The 20,402-nt window shown below is 42.0% G+C and overlaps 2 protein-coding genes across 3 annotated transcripts; one reads left to right on the forward strand and one right to left on the reverse strand.

Moving 5' to 3' along the window:
* The first annotated feature begins 6,540 nt into the window (after positions 1-6,540).
* LOC121545801 (melanocyte protein PMEL) lies at positions 6,541-16,712 on the forward strand. 2 transcript variants are annotated; one of them, XM_041856636.2, is made up of 12 exons: positions 6,541-8,319; positions 12,457-12,552; positions 12,739-12,885; positions 13,255-13,389; positions 13,541-13,702; positions 13,891-14,235; positions 14,437-14,667; positions 14,797-14,922; positions 15,025-15,133; positions 15,417-15,622; positions 15,841-15,931; positions 16,228-16,712. In XM_041856636.2, the coding sequence occupies exons 1-12, from the start codon at positions 8,169-8,171 to the stop codon at positions 16,394-16,396; spliced, it is 1,968 nt and encodes a 655-aa protein (XP_041712570.1). In that variant the 5' UTR covers positions 6,541-8,168; the 3' UTR covers positions 16,397-16,712. The 2 variants fall into 2 exon arrangements, with proteins under 2 accessions (XP_041712570.1, XP_041712571.1); XM_041856637.2 differs by lacking the exon at positions 6,541-8,319 and adding an exon at positions 10,918-11,064.
* A 67-nt stretch (positions 16,713-16,779) lies between these two features.
* LOC121545802 (tubulin alpha chain) lies at positions 16,780-19,444 on the reverse strand. Its single transcript, XM_041856638.1, has 4 exons — positions 19,314-19,444; positions 18,197-18,419; positions 17,940-18,088; positions 16,780-17,835 (listed from the first exon to the last, which is right to left on the reverse strand). The coding sequence occupies exons 1-4, from the start codon at positions 19,314-19,316 to the stop codon at positions 16,855-16,857; spliced, it is 1,356 nt and encodes a 451-aa protein (XP_041712572.1). The 5' UTR covers positions 19,317-19,444; the 3' UTR covers positions 16,780-16,854.
* Positions 19,445-20,402: the final 958 nt, after the last annotated feature.

Genomic DNA, 20,402 nt, shown 5'->3' on the forward strand with positions numbered 1-20,402 from the left:
AAAGGCACTTAAATATTTTGTCTTGCCCATTCACCCTCTGAATGGCACACATACACAATCCATGTCTCAAGGTTGAAAAATCCTCCTGTCGTCTCCCCTTCATCTACACTGATTGAAGTGGATTTGACAGGTGACATCAATAAGGGATAATAGCTTTCACATGGATTCACCTGGTCAGTCTATGTCATGGAAAGAGCAGGTGTTCCTAATGTTTTGTACACTCCCTCTGCTTAGCTTATTACCCAGGCAGGTTCGTGACAATGGTCTGTTGACAATGCCCTCCGATTTTCTTAATTTATTATAAAAAACTGCGTTGTCCTCTTACATGCCACTAGTCACTGTAGGAAATCAAACATATGTAAACCTAGGGTGACAGTCAGCAATTGACAGTAAGCAGTGAGCAAAAATAACCATAGACGGGAAGTTGACAATGGCTTATTAATAAGCATAAATAAATATGCATTTCAAAGATTTAATTGTATTTAATCTAATTAATCAGATCCAATGATTTGCCGCTAGTAACATATGATGTGGTTAGCTGATATGTAAAATGCCTATCCAGGCATTGTAAGATCTGGCATGCGTAAGCAACATCTGAGCAGGGGAACACAACCAATAGCACAAACAGACTGGCACTCAGGCTATTACCACAGTAGTTCATTGGGCGTCGGCCTATGATGACATGTCAGGCGTGCACCATTATGTCATAATTGTTAGGTGGACTATCATAGGTGAGTTTGTGTGAAATACATTCCTGCTGTTTTCAGGAAAAGGCCTCAGAGTCAGATACCTCACAACCAGAGAAGCAACCTCGTCCACTGAAAGGGAAGCCTCAGATCATGAGAAAGACAAACCCGTCAGTGAGCCGCAGATTGCCTGTGATGACAAAGCTTCCGGTCCTACCTGGGGTTGCCTTTACATTGTCAAGAGCCAACCTGGGTAAAAAGGTAAGCCGAACATACATTTAACAGGATAGAGTAGAATGTTGTAGTAGAATGTTGCAGTAGAATGGTAGAAGGATGTAGTAGAATGTTGCAGTAGAATGTTGCAGTAGAATGGTAGAAGGATGTAGTAGAATGTTGCAGTAGAATGGTAGAAGGATGTAGTAGAATGTTGCAGTAGAATGGTAGAAGGATGTAGTAGAATGTTGCAGTAGTAGGATGTAGTAGAATGTTGCAGTAGAAGGATGTAGTAGAATGGTAGAAGGATGCAGTAGAATGGTAGAAGGATGTAGTAGAATGTTGCAGTAGAATGGTAGAAGGATGTAGTAGAATGTTGCAGTAGAATGTTGCAGTAGAATGGTAGGATGTAGTAGAATGTTGATTTTTAACCATTTTTATCCTGATTCCCTCAGTTGTATCAGCCTATGTCTGATTTCAACCTAAACGACCCAAACTGTCACGTTATGAGGCCCACGTACAACAGTCTGCATGACCCAAACCTCAATGAATACTACCATCAGAAGGAAATTCATGGCAAGTTGAAGAAGCGAAACTTAATCACTGAAGATGATAACGTAAGTTTTAAGTTAATCTTGTTGTTTCTGACCAGTGTAGGAGGAGACCGTTAACTTAACTGATCATTAACTCCAGGAAATAGTATTATAGGAGGGTACCTTTTGATTGTCTCTCTCTCTTCTCAAGGTTGTATGCTCATTGAAGGAGTATAACACATACAAACAGTACCTGGATACGGTCAAGACAAACCATGACAAAACCTACAGCAAGAGGATGGTATCTGGGCAGTTTGACTGTGTTCTGAAATTTGTAAAGAGCAAAGTTATTTACATGTGAAAATGTGAAACGCTCACGCATCACTCTTATAACAATGTTACTGTAACATGTACTGAATATCTTAGGTTGATACCGATCTAAACTGTACGGAAATGTTCTTTATCCTATTTCAGAAGGAACAGATGCTGAGAATGGTTCGGTTACAAGAGGAAGGCCATATCCCTAAGGATGTTACACTGGAAGATATGAGAGAGTACTTACTGGAAGAAGGAGCTCTGAACCTGAAGCATCTGCAGTCAACCATTGGTTCCAGGTAGGCAAGAAGTGCATGTAATGCACTGTATACAAATGCTAGCGCTGACGCCTAGTGGTAATAATGACAAACTGCATGTTACTGCATGTCATTACACTAGAGACAACAATTATATAGCTTTATATTAGAGTTATGCCTAATCTGTGTTGGAGATGTCAACTACATGACTGATCTGCTGAATGAATTGATAGGGCCAGGGGGCAGAAAGATGGCCTGCAAACTGCATTGTATGACCCAGAGAGAGAGTTTGAGGAGGATTGGGTTTCTAAGGAGCGATCCAGGCTGAAACTCATTGAAAATTATATGAAGCATGATGTGAACAAGGCCAGGTACCTGAAGGAGGCCAAAGAAAAGCGCAACAGAAAGGTAAGAATGTCACACTTTCTTCATACTTCACAAAATTGCCAACAAATTATTTTCAAGTTTGAATAGTTCAGTAAATTAAGAAATGGTTTTACCTACATTTTTGTGGGTGCTAAGTTGACACATATGACGGTATATTTCACAGCTATTTTTTTTACTCTGGATATTCATATTATGCTCTTCACAGAAAATATGCATCATGGAACAAAAGCAGGCCATTCAGATGAGGAAAATGGAAGAGGAATTGAAAAACCTCCAAGTGTTTGAGAGGTTGAGAGAGGCCACTATCAAACCAAATAAACTATTGGAAGGAATATATTTAAAACCAGGTAAGATTTCATTTGAATTCATCCCACTAACCAGGTTTCCATCTAACCTTTATTTTATTTTTTGTTGTTGTAATTTTTACCCCCTTTTTCTCCCCAATTTCGTGATACCCAATTGTGATCTTGTCAACTCCCCAACGGGCTCGGGAGAGGCGAAGGTCGAGTCATGCATCCTCCGAAACATGACCCGCCTAACCAAGCTTCTTAACACCCACTCGCTTAACACGGAAGCCAGCTGCACCAATGTGTCGGAGGAAACACCGTTCAACTGACGACCAAAGTCAGCCAGCAGGTGCCCGGCCCGCCACAAGGAGTCGCTAGAGCGCGATGAGCCAAGTAAAGCCCCCCTGGACAAACCCTCCCCCAACCCGGACGACGCTGTGCCAATTGTGCCCCGTCCTATGGGACTCCCGGGTCACGGGATCGAACCCCAGGCTGTAGTGTCGCCGCAGCACTGTGAAGCAGTGCCTTAGACCGCTTTGCCACTTGGGAGGCCCCCATCCAACATTTTTATACGAGTAAAGTACATGTCCTATAAAAAATGTCATGACAGGCCTGATGGAAACAGAACATTTTTCAGTAAACCTTCCAAATGTCGACGAAACAATATACGCTAGACAAGGTGGGATTTTTTTGTGTCGGTAAAATGAATTATGCTAGAAATGTCGGTGGAAACTCTTTTATGCGCAAATATTGATATAATAACTATCATATCGAAGTCAACTTGGAGTCACGCGATGACATGTTGGGTGGTCCTCTCACTATGACTCGTTGGGAAACCATGCAGTTTATTAGGCTACAGATTAAATAAATTATGATGAACTTCACAGGGTGGTGAAAATGCAAGGTGATGAGCTTGATGCTCCTTTCAAATAAATAATTGATGCTTGGCTGCCGTTTGTCAAATACAATATTTTTTGGTCCATAATAATAATCTCCTCATGTAGGCTATACATGCGTTATATCCAACATGCGCTCTAACATATAGCACTGTTGGCTAGAGCGCCGGTGCCAATACTAGGCACACTCGCTATAAACCTCAATCATCAGTAGAGCTGAAAATGCTATGAAAATAACTTGTATTTTCTATTCGGTACATGGGAATTTCACCGCAAAATGTATTTTTATGTGCACTACGTCATCATTTGTATCTGCAACAAGTCAATTTGATGGAAAACATGTCTGGTGGGAAAATGCTCATATGTTAATATGTGGATTTTAGAATATTTGCATGAAAATCTGTTGCCAATTGGATGGAAACCTAGCTACAGTTACGCAATGTTTAAATAACAATGTCAAATGCAACATACAGAGGAGCAGTTGAATGTCTTGTGCTGTATGTAATCTTAAATTATTTCTTATAGCTCCTGTCCAGCCCGCTCGCCTACCTGCTCACTCCAAAATTGTGACGAAAACAGTTTCTCTGTCAGGCAAGTCAATTTCACAATTAAATAATCATAATTTAATTATGAAGGATATTTCGGAGTATTGTTTGGTGCCTGCATATTGGCATGTTCATAGCGAAGTGAATGCTAAATTACATCCAATGTAGTATTGTGTGTGTGTGTTTGTAATAGGGAAATCATCTAAGGAAGAGCCACCCATGCTACAGAGGAGACCAAGCCTTGATCACCTTGCACCACTCCAGAGGAGACCATGCCAGGATCTTCTGGCACCACTGCCCTGCAGGTCCAAACCAAGTGTTGAGAAAGACATCAAGACAGAGCAGGGACAGGATAGGGCACCCGACTCTCACACAGTAACAAAGAGAGAACTAGGATCTGCTACATCTGACGGTTCCCTGAAACCTAGATCCAAGGCTCCTGTGGTTCCCAAGTCCTCCCAGAGTGAGCAAGGTGTTCCTTCAACAAGAAAACAGGTCAGGAAAAACAGAAGAAAGGAGAGGAAGGGTCTGCAAGCACCTGTTTTGAGGATCTCCAAAGCCATCGAGAGACGAGGCATCGCAGACAGTGCTCAGCTAAAATCTGTCATCCTTGACCACTTGGGCTCCAAGCCTGTCAGGAAGCAGCTGGCAGAGTCAATCAGGGATCAATCAATCAATCAATTTTATTTTATATAGCCCTTCGTACATCAGCTAATATCTCGAAGTGCTGTACAGAAACCCAGCCTAAAACCCCAAACAGCTAGTAATGCAGAGATGAGGTCAAAGTGACGATTCCAGGGTCTAAGCCAGCGGCACAAAGGGCTCGGAGTGCCAGAATCGCTTATGACGTGTTGAAGTGTGTCTCTCGAGCGGCCAATCTTTGCAACAAACCTGCCTGCAGACTCCGCGGGGGAAACCCAATCAAACCCAACGCTAAAGGAAATAATCTAGAACCAGAGGAGCAGATGGCCAACGGAGAAGACATGAACCTCTACGTCACAACGTTGATCACTGACGTTCTGGAGGAACTCAAGGAGCAAGTTATCGTAATGATCCGAGAAGACTCCCCTACCCAATTCAAAGTTATCTCTGCAAAGGCCAGCCAAACAGCCATTGATGTGGTAAGCAACGTTTTGGAAGACGTTAGAGACTTATTAAATGAGGGAAACATTGAAGAGCTTGCACTAGATGGTGATGATGAAGAAGGCACCTCAGGGCTACCGGACAGTCAGCCACCTGCAATGACTGCATCAGAGATGGCAGACCCAGAGAACCGTCCAGTTTCCTGTTCAAAACAAAAAGTTATCGCCTGTGACCTTATAAACAGTGCGTATGACAACCTCCTATTCAAGAGAGCTTTTCCTGAGCTTCAGATCGAAAGAGATGAACAACCAATCACCTCAAGGGCTATCAGAAGTGACATACAAATCTATTTTGACGAAAAAGCACCTTCCCTGACTCCAAAAATGCTTCCCCCGGAGCCACTGATCTCATCTTTCTCCAACTCTCCTAGTTATGGAATTATGTTTTCATCTGACATTTCAGAGGTTGCAGAAAATGACTTGAAGACAAGCAACTCCGAGGCCTCTGCAGTTGCATCAGCCTCCACACAGGAGACCGATACCACAACCACTGTGGAATGCAATGAAGAAACAGTAGAGAATGGTAACACCAGTGACACAGACAACACCCTTTCTGTCCCCTCAGTTAATACTGAAGAAGTTGTTTCAAGGCCAATTCTCATTCACAAGGTGAAGAAAGCCCATGCAGCCACCAGAAGCGCTTCTCTTCCTAACCTGTATGGACTCGTTGTGGATGGAGTTATGGACCACTTCAGCACAGAACCCTTCAAAGACAGACTGGCCCAATATGTGAAGAATGAAGTTAGACGCTCCCTTTCTATGCCTGAATTTGGATTGTTTAATCCTCAAATTGATGATTACTTTGAGAGGAAAATGCTAGACAATTTGCTAAAGGACATATCCCAAAAGTGTGCAGGACCAAGCTCTAGCACCGGTGTCTGAAGACGCTACAGATGAAGAAGAGTTCTCCAGACTGCAGTCTGCTGCAGCACAGCTGATTCAGAAAGTTTTCCAGGAGGTCAAGACAAAGTTTGTTGACAAGATCAAGAAGGGCTCTCCCAAGAGAAGTCTTATCTCCAAAGGGATAGCCTATATATTGATGTTGTAAATACTGTGTAATGTTGTATTCAACATTTATCTGCTGTGTGATGCCATGATACTTTTCCATGTATATTTGATTGATGTTGATGTATTTATTTGTATTGATGGTGATGAAAACAATTGTTGATGTGATTGTTTATGGTGTTGTACATACGTTAGAAGCATCCCCATCAACAAGAGAGATTCCCAGTAACATTTGTTGCACCTTCTCCAAAGGTAAGTCAAACAGCCATCATTGCCGTGAGCAGTCTTCTGGGTAACATGGAGACAACTGTGATGGCCAGTGCTCCCCAGTCTCGTACTACTTCCAGAGCAGATATGGAAGAAATGCTCTCTGAGGCAACAGCAGAGCACCCAGCGAAAACAATGGCCTCTGCAAAAGTTGAGGCGATTGCCGATGATTTGGTGGAAAATGTCATTGACATGTGTAGTGAAATGGATTTAGCTGGCCAGCTACCACTACATGACGATCCTGAAGGTCCATCAAATGTTCCTGGATCTGATGAAAGCCTCACTGAATCACAGACCCCTTCAGTAAAGGTTGAAGACCACAAGGTAAAGTCAATTGTGATGCAAGGAGGAACACTTGTGTCTCCTGGTGAGAAGACAGCTGATGAGAAAAGTGTGATCAAAGTGACCTATGTTTTTGACTCAAAGACACCTTCCCCTAGAAGGAAACCTCAGCAGGCCACCAGAAGCACCTCTTTCCCTAACCTCTATCTCACCCTTGCAGATGGAGTTCTTGACCAGATCAGCACAGAACTTTTCAAATAAATCCTGGCCCAATCGGTGAGGAATGAGGTAAGACACTCCGTCTCTTTGCCTCAGTTTGGATCAGTGAACATCGAAAGTGAGGACTGCTTGGAGAGAGAAATTATTGAGGATATGTTGAAAAGTTTATCCAGAAAATTGAGCAAAGACCAGGCCTGTCAGCTGACTGAGAATGCTAATGAGAATGCTGTTTCACTCGGCCCCCAACTGGAGTTGCCGCCAAATAATTGATCATCGAAGTTCTGGAGCAGGTCAAGACTAAAATGATTGATATTATTAGACAGAATCCTCCCAACAGGGCAATTTCCCCCAAGGAAAGCCAGACTGCCATTAATGCTGTGAGCAACATTTTGGGAGGTATGGGAACTTCCCTCATGGCAAGTAACACACAGTTAATTCCTGCTGTCACCGGACTTAATCCCGACCTAGACAATGTCACACACTTGGAGGCACAATCAAACTCAACTGAAGGTTTTGAGGGATATCCAGGGATCTGGATGACATCCCTGAAGATGCAATACATTGCCTCAGGCCTCATGGACACGATCTATGATAACCAACTGGATGAAGATGGTGTCCTCCGACGGAGCGCTGGTGCAAAAACCTCACAGGAAGACCTTGATTTTCAGAAGGTAATTACTTCAAAAACAGCCTCCTCAGACAATTGCATTCCTGTCAAAAAATGTCTGTCAATGTCCTACCTTGATGTTTTGAAGAAGCATGAAGACACTGGCAACACTAGTCACCGTAGTAGAAGCCTTGATTCTTTCTCCGTAATTGGTGTACCTACTTCAACCTCAAAGGTTTCACACGGCACAGAATTGAAACTGACTCCGTTGCCAAAGGTTGTCTCTGCATCATCCTCACTCTATGCAATGAGTAACTGTTCAAGCCCGTTGGAGTATACCTCCAGTGAGTCTGATATCCCTATTGACAAAGAGGCATAAATGATTTATTCTACAGACGAAGAATATGTTTGGTCCAAATCCCCAGTACCAATCCTCCTGACCTCCCTCCAAATCAGTCTTCAATGTCTCCGGCCTTGTACCTACTCCTCCAGAGGGAGAGCCTAAAGTGAGGCTGCCATGGTGCCCAATGCGCCGCCTCTGGAAGGTTCCGAAGCAGCCCCCCAACAATTTGCACGTTTACAGGAATCCTCTTAATTTCCCCACTGAGACTATGCGATCGACCAGTCCATCACCATCGAGGATGACTCCCCAACTCCAGAGGAGGCCCAGAGGCCAAGGTAAGACTGCCTTTCCCATAGTCCTAATCTGAAAAGCTGTTTAGCACCTACCCCACTATTGCTATTTTACCTGCCTTGATTCTAAATGTATTATTATTTTTCTTAACAGAGTTATCTCAAAGCTCTACTTATTAAATATTAAAAGCGCTGTGCAAATTCAATGTTTTATTTTTATTTTTATTAAGAGCGATCGACCGCTCAGGCGAGGAGTCTATCTTTGAAACACGAGTGAGAACAGAAAGACTCATCTGCGCAGATGTGAACCTGCTCGCCGCAGAGATAATGCTGTCTGCTCGTGAGGACGTTAGCTGCACACCTGGCTGCGCTGTCGTCTGACAATGAGATGCACTTTGGCTCAGAGTGGGATGACACCCCACGCCGATTCACCAACTGACTCAACTGCCTCCACCACCTCTCCTCACAGCGAGAGTAATAACTGAAGAGGGACTCGCATGTCTACTTGGACATGATAGAAGCATTTGCTTACATTATTTTGAATTGCGTTGACCTTTTAACCAATGCATTTATTTGAGATTTAAAAAAATCATTGAAATACAATAAATGAAACCTAAGCATTTACAGTGTCGTTTTTCTTAATGTGAGGGTTAAATAAGGAATGATAAATCGAAAGTTAAGAGATACATTAAATATATTTGCTCTGAATGGTGACATTGTTCTAAAAGGAGTTTGAACAGTCTCACAATTCGACCATAAAATATTAAGACAAAAAACTTTTAACACTCTTACTTATAGTTTCAAATAGAGGTGAGGACAAAGCCGGATGAATTTAAAAGTCACAAGAGCCCCAGTAATCCTTATGAACTTTACATTCCTGCCATGTTTCCTGCCTGTAAGCACAGTCTCTCTTAGCAGCGCTGTATGACTTATTGTTCTGTTGACCCAGAAACGATTCACTAATTAGTACACCATCTTCTATATTCCAGGTGTTATACCTAATTAGAACTATTATCTCATCAATAGTGTTGCAAGATTTTATTTCTTACCACTGATATGTGTGGCAAGATTTGAGCATTGTTGCTCAGATTGTTAGACTATTTTAATACTGAATATCCTCGTTAGAATAGAGCTGAAAATATTTTAGGGTAAATCTCTAAATTATTTGTGGAGAGTAGTCTTTGGGACAGACTCCAGATTGGCCTCAATGCAATGGGTCAGGTGGTATTTTAAAATGGGAGCACATAAGTTCTCACATGCAGTTACCCAATTTTAATGAAAGTTTGAAACATTATCGGTACTCCAGCAATTAAAATTATCATTTATTACATTTGTAAAGCACTTTTTCATTATACAGTAGCCTATAAGAAGTACATATCTACTGTACATACCATAGTAAATATGGGGCAATACTATCACAATTCATTCACAAGGCAGCATAGCATGAACCTTTTGGTACCCTAACCTAAGACTAACAGAGCCCCACAGCCTTGGGAATGTAGACTGCTGATTTCACAAGTTGTTGCACCCGTCCATAATCTTTCTCACAAGCTATCACTGTAACAAATACTATATGAATCTAAGTTTACTTATACTGTATGTAAGTACAGTATGTATAGGTAATGGTGAGTTTATATGGCTACAGTATGGAGACAAAGATGAAGAAAGACATAATTTCATGGGTCCCAAGACTGCACAGCCTCGTGGGAAATAATCACAACAAGTATATTAGGTTGTCTTCTTTTTTTAAATGGATTGATGGACATCACTCCCCAGATATTATCCTGTGTCAGCAGACAAGTTAAACTTCTTTCATATATTAAGGTATCTTCTGAAACCTTGTACACAAAATGTGTATGTAAAATACATTTGAATCACCATTTCATTGTGTGCCTTATGTAAATTAGCCCTGCTATACTGTTCTAGAAAAGCCCGACAGGTCACAGGTGCCTTTGGGGAGTGGTGGAAAAAGTACCCAATATCATACTTTAGTACAAATAAAGATACCTTAATAGAAAATGACTTAGTGAAAGTCATCCAGTAAAATACTACTTCAGTAAAAGTCTAAAAATATTTGGTTTAAAATATACTTAAGTATCAAAAGTAAATGTAATTGCTCAAATATACTTAAGTATCAAAAGTAAAAGTATATATCATTTCAAATTCCTTATATTAAGCAAAACAGACGGCACCATTTTTAATTTTTTACGGATAGTAAGGGGCACACTCCAACACTCATTTACAAAAGAAGCATGTGTTTAGTGAGTCCGCCAGATCAGAGGCAGTAGGGATGACCAGGGATTTTCTCTTGATAAGTGTGTGAATTAGACAATGTTCCTGTCCTTTTTAAGCATTCAAAATGTAACGAGTACTTTTGGGTGTCAGGGAAAATGTATTGAGTAAAAAGTACATTTTATTTTCTTTAGAAATGTTGTAAAGTAAAAGTTGACAAATATAAATAGTAAAGTACAGATACACCAAAAAACGACTTAAGTAGTACTTTCAAGTATTTTTACTTAAGTACTTTACACCACTGCGTAAGGGGAGGTGGGATCACAGGTTTCAGTGGGGTAGGAGGGGTTTAGTACTACTGCTGTGAGGCCAGAGATTTAGAGAATATATAAAGCCAGGAATCACAATGGTCTGGTGAGTTTGTTTCCGACCTGCATTGGAGGAGAAGAAAAGGGATATTCTATGTTTAACGTGGAAAGGAAGCGTGCACACTAATAATGAAGACAGGGACAGCTTTTGCAGTGTTGTTGGTGGCACTGGGTTCATCTGCTGCAACAAGTAAGTACAGATGTAGAGGATCTTAATTTAAGCCAGTTTACTACAGCAGGAAAATGATCCTGCAGCAACAGGAAATGTGAATTATTATGTGTATTATAATTAATGGACATGTTTGTAGGGAAAATCAAGTCTAATATTTCAAAGTGGAAATTACAAACTTCAAAAGCCTTTTTTAATTTCCTGCATTTCAGAAGAGTTCTCCTGCAACAGGGTGATCAAATTAAGATCCTACATCTGTACAGCCACTCTGGATATCATTATGTATACCAGATAATCTGGTATACTTAGATTATATGTTTTCAAGAAAGTATATTTTTAAATGACAAAAGGACATTATTTCTTACCTCAGGCCGTGGCACGTCAGGATTTCACAATATGATAATCATTTTAGTAACACTTGTTTCATTCAAACCTTTCAGTAATGATGTGTATTGAGGAACACTGCATTTGGTCTTGTTTTAGCCACTCTTATGACAGTGGCTCCTCAATGCAGCACTATGTGTCCTTTTGCATTACAAAGGGTCAGTTTCCCAGACATAGATTAAGCCTAGTCCTGGACTAAAACCCTTTCAATGGAGATTATCCGTTTTGATAACCAAATGCTTTGCAAACATTTCACAAATATGAATTAACCCTGTTGACATTCTTGATTTTATGGGGAAGCATCATTGCAGTCATAGGGCCTCTAGGAAGATTCAATGCACTAACCTTCAACATTGTGCAAGTAGCATGAGTTTTTCAATAAATATTTAAAAAGCACAAGCGAGAAGGGTCTCATTTGTCACCAATCGGCAGTTTGCATTAATTCCAAACAATATAGAGAGTATTAGTCAGCGGCTATAAATTCTTGATTTTATAGTAAGATGTACCGATGGTGGGATCATCGCACGTTACAGTAGCCTATTCTAACAATCATACCCTTGATAATCGCTTTACAGTCTCCCCCAATTGGGATATCTGTATTTTGTGATTTTGGCTATAGGGTGCCGTGTATGGATGACCGGGATGCAATCTAACACAGGTTTATCATTTTGATTTGACAATTTTTTTGTCTAATTTATTCATTACAATAAAAACATAATGCATTTATGAAAATAGTCAGTGCTTATCAGTGCAATTAAATATAAATAGTTTGACCTCCCTGGTCCTTATGTCAAAGACAATCCTCGCCCTTAGCCCTAATCTGTAGTAAAGTTATGGTACACTCAGCTGACAGTCACATGAATAGGATTGAGAGGGATTGTAGAGATTTTGGGATTGGCAGTCACCTAGGTTGGAGCTGAGCCCCCTCCTTTGGTTGCAAAAGTGTGACCAGCTCCTGCCCTTTCAACTCTAATGAATGAATGCTGACTGTGCATGCTTACTTATGTAATTTCTATTATTATATTCCAGAGCCCAAAAGTCACTTCACACAATATCCATCATGGAATACGAAAATGTATCCGGTGTGGAAAGATGAAGACCCTCGCTACAAAGACTCTTGGAAAGGTATGCACATTTGTCCTCTGTCTCAGCACAATGTAAATACACTGATGGTTACATAACATTTTCATCTTATTTATCAGGAACATCTGTGAACAAAAGGACAAAAAGGTTTAAGTAAAGTAAGTCGATTATCTCTGTGAAATTGTATACTTATGATATTCACTTCAAAGTGTACATTCTTCTCAACAGGTGGCAAGGTGAAGTTCATTGTGGGTAATGACGCACCGACCCTGACTGCAGCCAAGGTGACCTTTACCATCGAGCTGCAGTTCCCACACAACCAGAAGGTCATGCCTGACGGAGAGGTGGTATGGGCCGAGAACTGCACCGTCAATGGTAAATCCTCGAGGACTGACTGAGTTTTGGTAACCTCATCCCTAGGCTTATTGGGAGGAAGTGTCTTGTGAACAAGATTAGAGTTTTGGCTATATGAGGGTCTTTTGTTACTTTATACAGTAATCTTGGTGCCCAGAGCCAAATCTCGCATGAATGCTGGCTTCTGGCCAGCGATTGTTAATTAAGTCTGTCATGACAGTCTACAATATCTGTATTGTTCTTTCCCTTTGGAAACTACAGTGCCAAGTTACTGTCTGCAAAAAGTACATTTTGAGGTTAGATACTACATATTGTTTTCCTACATTCATAGTACATACTCCTCTGTCTAAAGACAAAGCAGAAACCAACACCCACTCTGTTTTCCATTAGGAACACACTACCATCAGTCTGAGCTAGTGTATCCTGCACAGAACACGGAGTGGAACGGAGTCTTTCCCGACGGCACACCCTTCAAGAAGGGTGGTGACAAACCCCCTCCGTATGTGTTTGTATGGAAAACATGGGGTAAGTACAGCTGCAAGCACTCTCATCTATTAGGCCTACAGTATTAACATGTTTTACTTTGTCTTGTAGTAATGTTGTTATAAACCTTTAATAACCATGTAATAACTCTGTTATAAGCATGTAAACCTATTTCCTTTGCTTTGCCTCACAGGTCAGTACTGGCAGGTGTCTGATGGCCCCTCCTCCTCCCTCACCATCGGGACAGACAATGTCCCTCTGGGCTCCTACATCGTGGACATTGTCATCTACCACTATCGCAGCCACGAGAAGTTCATCCCTCTGGGATATGCCTCCACACAGTTCTCCATCACTGGTTAGTAGAATGAATGCGTGAAAAAATTAATAAATGAATGAGTGAATGAATGAACACATTTTATGACTATTTTAAAATACATTTCATGTTTATTCAACTACGTAGAAAACAACAATACTGCTACTAGAAGTTACTTGAGAGGTTTTGTCTGAGGGTATTTTTTTCTTTGTCTCTATTTCTGTCTCTAGATCAAATCCCCTTTGCCGTCTCAATGACCCAAGTGAACGACATCAACGAGGCAGACCTGAGCTTCGTCCAGAACAGAGCGATAGCATTCACGATCAGCCTCCACGACCCCAGCGAGTACCTGAGTGACGCTGACATCACATACAACTGGGACTTTGGTGACAGCAGCGGAGCTCTCATCTCCAGAGAGCTGACTGTCACCCATACCTACATAGTGGCTGGTGGCTTCAAGCCCCAGGTTGTTGTACAGGCCGTTATCCCTGATAAAGCATGTGCCACACCAGCTGGTGTTATCCCCACTGGTAACGCTGTCACTGTAGGGCCTGCAAACCCGGCAGGCACAACAGGTAATTCTCATCTTGAAACGCTATATTCCAGAAATTAATTTCAAAAGTCTTTACTTGGATTCCTTGGATCCTTACTGTCGTCAAGGAGAGAGGATGTGAGGAATCATGGAAAATAATTTTGACATTCACCCAATATGTAGTAGGCTATGCCAGAATTGACAAAGAAAATAGGAAGTTGAATGGTCCTGTTTCTCTCTCCAGTGAGCGCTCCTGTTGCGGATGCATCAGCTGCTCCAGTAATGGCGGCCACACAGGGAGTTACAATAAACGTAGGCCCATCAGCCCCTGCTGAGACTGACACAGAGGAGGACATGACTGAGGTGGGAGTCTCCACCGCTCAGCACACAAAGACACCTTCTCCAGTCAACCCTGACACCCCAACTGTCTCTGCTGGTTTAGCAACAGCTGCTTCTGAGGAAGTAGAGCCAGCAGGTATGTACAACACACCTACATATCATATTAATTGATGAATTAAGTGAATTAATTGTATGTCTAATGTGCTTTAAATTGTTGGATTGTCCATTTAGTAACTGGAGTGCATTGTTGTTTCTCCTGATACAGGGGAGACTGCTACGGCCCAAGCTCCCGTGGTGATAGTTGTTAAGCGTGAAGCAGGTGACAAACCCAAGGATGATGACTGTGTGATCTATCGCTATGGGTCCTTCTGCACTGGCATTGACATTGTTGGTGAGTCCACTGTCTAAATGACATCGAAATCTCCATCTTGTGGTTTCCTAACACTGTATTTGATTAACATTGAAGATGATTACATCCCCTCTTTGTCTTCAGAGGGCATTGAGAGTTTGAAGATAGTGCAAGTGGATAATGCTCTGATCAAGACTGATGAATCTGAGGTTGAACGAAATGTAGTGGATCTAACTGTCACCTGCCATGGGAGGTGAGTATTCCTGCTCCAGAGCAATTAAAGGGAGACTGTCTCAAAGAATCAAACTAGTTATTATTTCCCTAAGCAGAATCATGGTCCACAGACAAATCCATAAGTAATGCAGGCCTATATCCCACCGTTTAAGCACTAGGGCTAGTTTCATTTCCCCAGATTAATCCTAGTCCTCGATTTAAAAATCATTCTTGTATTTTAGTCCAGGGTTAGTCTGGGTCAGGGAAACCGGCCTGTATTGTTTCACTGAGCGTTTCTGACCCTTTGTCTGTTTTCCACCCAGCCTTCCCACAGAGGTGTGTACAGTGGTGTCCGATGCAGACTGTCTGATGCCCGTCCACACCATGTGTAACACAGTGGCGCCCTCTTCTGAGTGCCAGCTAGTACTGCGTCACTTTTTCAATGACTCTGGCATCTTCTGCATCAATGTGTCCATGACCAATGATGTCAGTCTGGCAGTCACCAGCGCCAAAGTTAGCGTGACCGTGGGTATGTTCTGTAACATGTCTGCTCTGCACATCTGTGTATAGTGGCTATGTTGGGGGGTAGCCCCACCCATGTCTCGAACCTGGGTCCCAGAGACAATCAGTCCAATACCTTCCAGTCAAACACCTATTGTTATTGTTTAGAAAATAATTAATATATTTTAATATGTTGTTATATGAAGTTGTTTTGCATAAATTATTGTCTGTGTTCTTTGGTGGCAGGTTCCGGTCTGTCCTCAGCGGGCACTGCAGCCATGGTGATGGGGGTCCTGATCGTTGCTCTGGTCGCTGGATCTGTGGCCTACACTTACAAGTGAGTCACATCAACATTGGTCTACTCTTGTCACACCTTTCTGAAGGGTTCCATATCACCACAAGGTATAACCTGTACAGCTTGCTTTGAGACATGACCCTTATGGTGTCTGTCTACACTGTACAGCCATGTCTCAGGGCAACTGCATGCAACATATTGTACCATTGATAATACTTTTCTAATTACCTTTTTATCCTTTATTCACCAGGGGAGTCACATTGAGATGTACATATTTTTTTTTCAAGTGAGCCTCTGATAAAATGTATGTACTTTAATTTTCTCTTTTTGTTCCACAGACGGTTCAAAGCCTACCGTCCTCTGAAGGAGGAGTCTGTGGTTGGCTCCTCCTCCCAGAGCGCAGAGGGCAGTTCTGGTTGGAGCTCTGGGCCTCTACTGTTCTGGAACCTTCTGAGTCGACAGGCTCCTGTAGAGAACAGCACACTGCTTGATGACAGGCTTGTGTGAATGGACAACAACAACAACCCATTCAACTGCAAAATACACAATACATAACAGTCAAGAAACATTTTATTTGCACATATAGTCATCTGACATGTTTTGTTTTTTCTTTTATACATTTTATTTTTAACTACAAGTTCATGAATGTGTATAATTTGGCTTATTTCCATCAAACTAAACATTTTCAAAGAACATATGTATGGTAAGACCTACAGTGATTCTACATTTTTATACTGGAGGTTTGACCAGTGAATAATAGTGGAAACTACTGTGATGTTAGACATTTTACTATCTTTCCCCCATTAAAATTCCCCCAAAACTGCACTAGTGTCTTTCTATTTGTCAAGATAATGTTGTGAATGCGAATAAAGACCAAGGGCACAAATGGCTAATTTAATTAAATATTTTATTAGGTATCATGCAACAGTAATAGTGTTTGACAATGGCTTGCCTGCAGGGACATTTCAATACTCCTCTCCCTCCTCCTCTCCCTCACCCTCAATGGAGTCAACCCCTACCTCCTCGTAATCCTTCTCCAGGGCTGCCATATCCTCTCTGGCCTCAGAGAACTCTCCCTCCTCCATGCCCTCACCCACATACCAGTGCACAAAGGCACGTTTGGCGTACATCAGGTCAAACTTGTGGTCAAGCCGAGCCCAGGCCTCTGCCACAGCAGTGGTGTTGCTAAGCATGCACACAGCTCTCTGGACTTTGGCCAGGTCTCCACCAGGGACTACAGTGGGGGGCTGGTAGTTAATGCCAACCTTAAAACCAGTTGGACACCAGTCAACAAACTGAATGGAACGTTTTGTCTTGATGGTGGCAATGGCAGCATTGACATCTTTGGGCACCAGATCACCACGGAACAAAAGGCAACATGCCATGTACTTTCCATGGCGAGGGTCACATTTCACCATCTGATTGGCTGGCTCAAAGCAGGCATTGGTGATCTCAGAGACCGAGAGCTGCTCATGGTAAGCCTTCTCTGCAGAGATAACTGGGGCATAGGTGGCCAGAGGAAAATGAATTCGGGGATAGGGTACCAAGTTGGTCTGGAACTCTGTCAGATCAACATTGAGAGCACCATCGAATCGAAGGGAAGCAGTAATGGAGGAAACGATCTGGCTAATGAGCCTATTGAGGTTAGTGTAGGTAGGACGCTCAATGTCGAGGTTCCTACGGCAGATGTCATATATAGCCTCATTATCCACCATGAAGGCACAGTCAGAGTGCTCTAGGGTGGTGTGGGTGGTTAGGATGGAGTTGTAAGGTTCCACCACAGCTGTGGACACCTGGGGAGCTGGGTAGATGGAGAACTCCAGCTTGGACTTCTTGCCGTAGTCAACAGACAGGCGCTCCATCAGCAGAGAGGTGAAACCAGAGCCGGTGCCACCTCCAAAGCTGTGGAAAACCAGGAAGCCCTGAAGGCCTGTGCACTGGTCAGCCTGAAGAGAAAGATAAACATGTCAATAAAAGGAGGACAACAGAAGTCCACATTCTGATCAGATAGTTGATAAAATAGTTAATTAATTCATTCTGAGATAGCCACCAGTTTGCGGATCCTGTCCAGCACCAGGTCAATGATCTCTTTGCCAATAGTGTAGTGTCCACGGGCGTAGTTGTTGGCAGCATCCTCTTTGCCAGTGATGAGCTGTTCAGGATGGAATAACTGGCGGTAGGTCCCAGTGCGCACCTCATCTGACAAGAGAAAATGAAGAGCTCATTAAGGAGCTCAATAGCAAGAAAGCAGAGGAAATCCTCTTTAACATACCTTTATTTAAATTGAATGAGAACCAGGAAAATTACCTATGACTGTGGGCTCCAGGTCTACAAACACAGCCCTGGGGACATGCTTTCCAGCCCCAGTCTCACTAAAGAAGGTGTTGAAGGAGTCGTCTCCTCCTCCGATGGTCTTGTCACTGGGCATCTGTCCGTCTGGCTGGATCCCATGTTCCAGACAGTAGAGCTCCCAGCAGGCATTGCCAATCTGGACTCCAGCCTGACCCACATGGACAGAAATACACTCACGCTGGAAAATAAATGGAAAAATATTGAATATAGCAGAATTACAATACATTTGACAAAAACGTATAATTGCCAAAAACACCACCTAGTGGAATACTGGGTAGGCTACATGTAAACTGAAGAACAGCAAAAATGGAGACCAATAGCAGAGGAATCTTGCCATCTATAAACATATGACCATTAATAAACTGACAATAAGGTTATATTTTATTTTATTTTTACTTCACCTTTATTTAACCAGGTAAGCCAGTTGAGAACAAGTTCTCATTTACAACTGCAACCTGGCATTACATCACTACGTAATTAATATGCAGCTGGTAACTGGAGTGGAATAGGTTTATTTTCAGGGTTAAACTAGGCATAATGTTAGACATATATTACAGAAGAGAGACATATATTCCCCTTCTATCCCCACCCAGTCTGCCCTCCCCCACCTAGCAACACAATTAATGTCAGTGAGAATATAATCCCATTGTATTACCATTTTAAATCAATTTCCTGGATAAATAAATGTTGCGGACTTTGATGAACATTGTACAATTCATGTGCTCAATAGCTACCACAAATTATGCATGGACAAAATAGTGCCCTTGTTCTTTCTTTCCACTGCCATACCAATTTATGTAATAGCCTGGTAATAAACCGAAATAGCAAGCAATACCATTTCCAAACGCTAATGCGGTCTAAGCAAATCTTTCGCATTTGGAAATGGGTGAACAACACGAAAATGCTCCAAATCCCCCCTATCCAGAATTCATTGCCCGAGACAATAAGAATCGACCCATATAGCCACAATAAGGGTGTGATGTTGTCTCATCATTTTAGAAAATCTCAACAGAAAACATCAAAAACGTAATTATTTCAGGCTTATTATTGCGGAAGAAACTACATGACTTACCATGTTTTCTGAGGAGGATCGAACAATAAGAGAAAATACAAAGAAATACGCAGAGAGATCCCTATTTGTGTCTGAATGAATTAGTGTATGCTCTGCCCGTCAGGGTCAACGCAACAACTGCTGATGGAGAGGGGCGGCGCTCCCAAATTTATGCACAGCCGTGTGCGTTGTGTAATACCGCTATTTGAGGCTGAAAATTACGTTTTTAAAACGAAGCTTTTTTATTAATTTTGTATTTTTCTAATTGTGCATTATGATAAATATGAAATGTTCTTTAGTGAGAAAAAATATTTTCTCCAATTCAGGGAAGGGATGGGAAGGTAGTGAATTGACCCTACGTCCTGTGTCACCCTGTTTAAAAATACAGTACCAGTCAAAGGTTTGGACACACCTACTCATTCAAGGGTTTTTCTTAATTTTTACTATTTTCTACATTGTAGAATAATAGTGAAGACATCAACACTATGAAATAACACATATGGAATCATGTAGTAACCCAAAAAGTGTTAAACAAATCAAAATATATTTATATTTGAGATTCTTCAAAGTAGTCACACTTTGCCTTGATGACAGCTTTGCACAGTCTTGGCATTCTCTCAACCAGCTTCACCTGGAATGCTTTTCCAACAGTCTTGAAGGAGTTCCCACTTATGCTGAGCACTTGTTGGCTGCTATTCCTTCACTCTGCGGTCCAACTCATCCCAAACCATCTTAATTGGGTTGAGGTCGGGTGATTGTGGATGCCAGGTCATCTGAAGCAGCACTCCATGACTCTTCTTCTTGGTCAAATAACCCTTACACAGCCTGGAGGTCTGTTGGGTCATTGTCCTGTTGAAAAACAAATTATATTCCCACTAAGCGCCAACCAGGTGGGATGGCATATCGCTGCAGAATGCTGTGGTAGCCATGCTGGTTAAGTGTGCCTTGAATTCTAAATAAATCACAGACAGTGTCACCAGCAAAGCACTCCCACACCATCACACCTCCTCCTCCATGCTTCACGGTGGGAACCACACATTCGGAAATCATCCGTTCACCTACTCTGCGTCTCACAAAGACACAGCGGTTGGAACCAAAAATCTCACATTT

Source organism: Coregonus clupeaformis, chromosome 30 (genome assembly GCF_020615455.1).
Source record: "Coregonus clupeaformis isolate EN_2021a chromosome 30, ASM2061545v1, whole genome shotgun sequence".
In the NCBI taxonomy this organism is placed as follows: domain Eukaryota; kingdom Metazoa; phylum Chordata; class Actinopteri; order Salmoniformes; family Salmonidae; genus Coregonus; species Coregonus clupeaformis.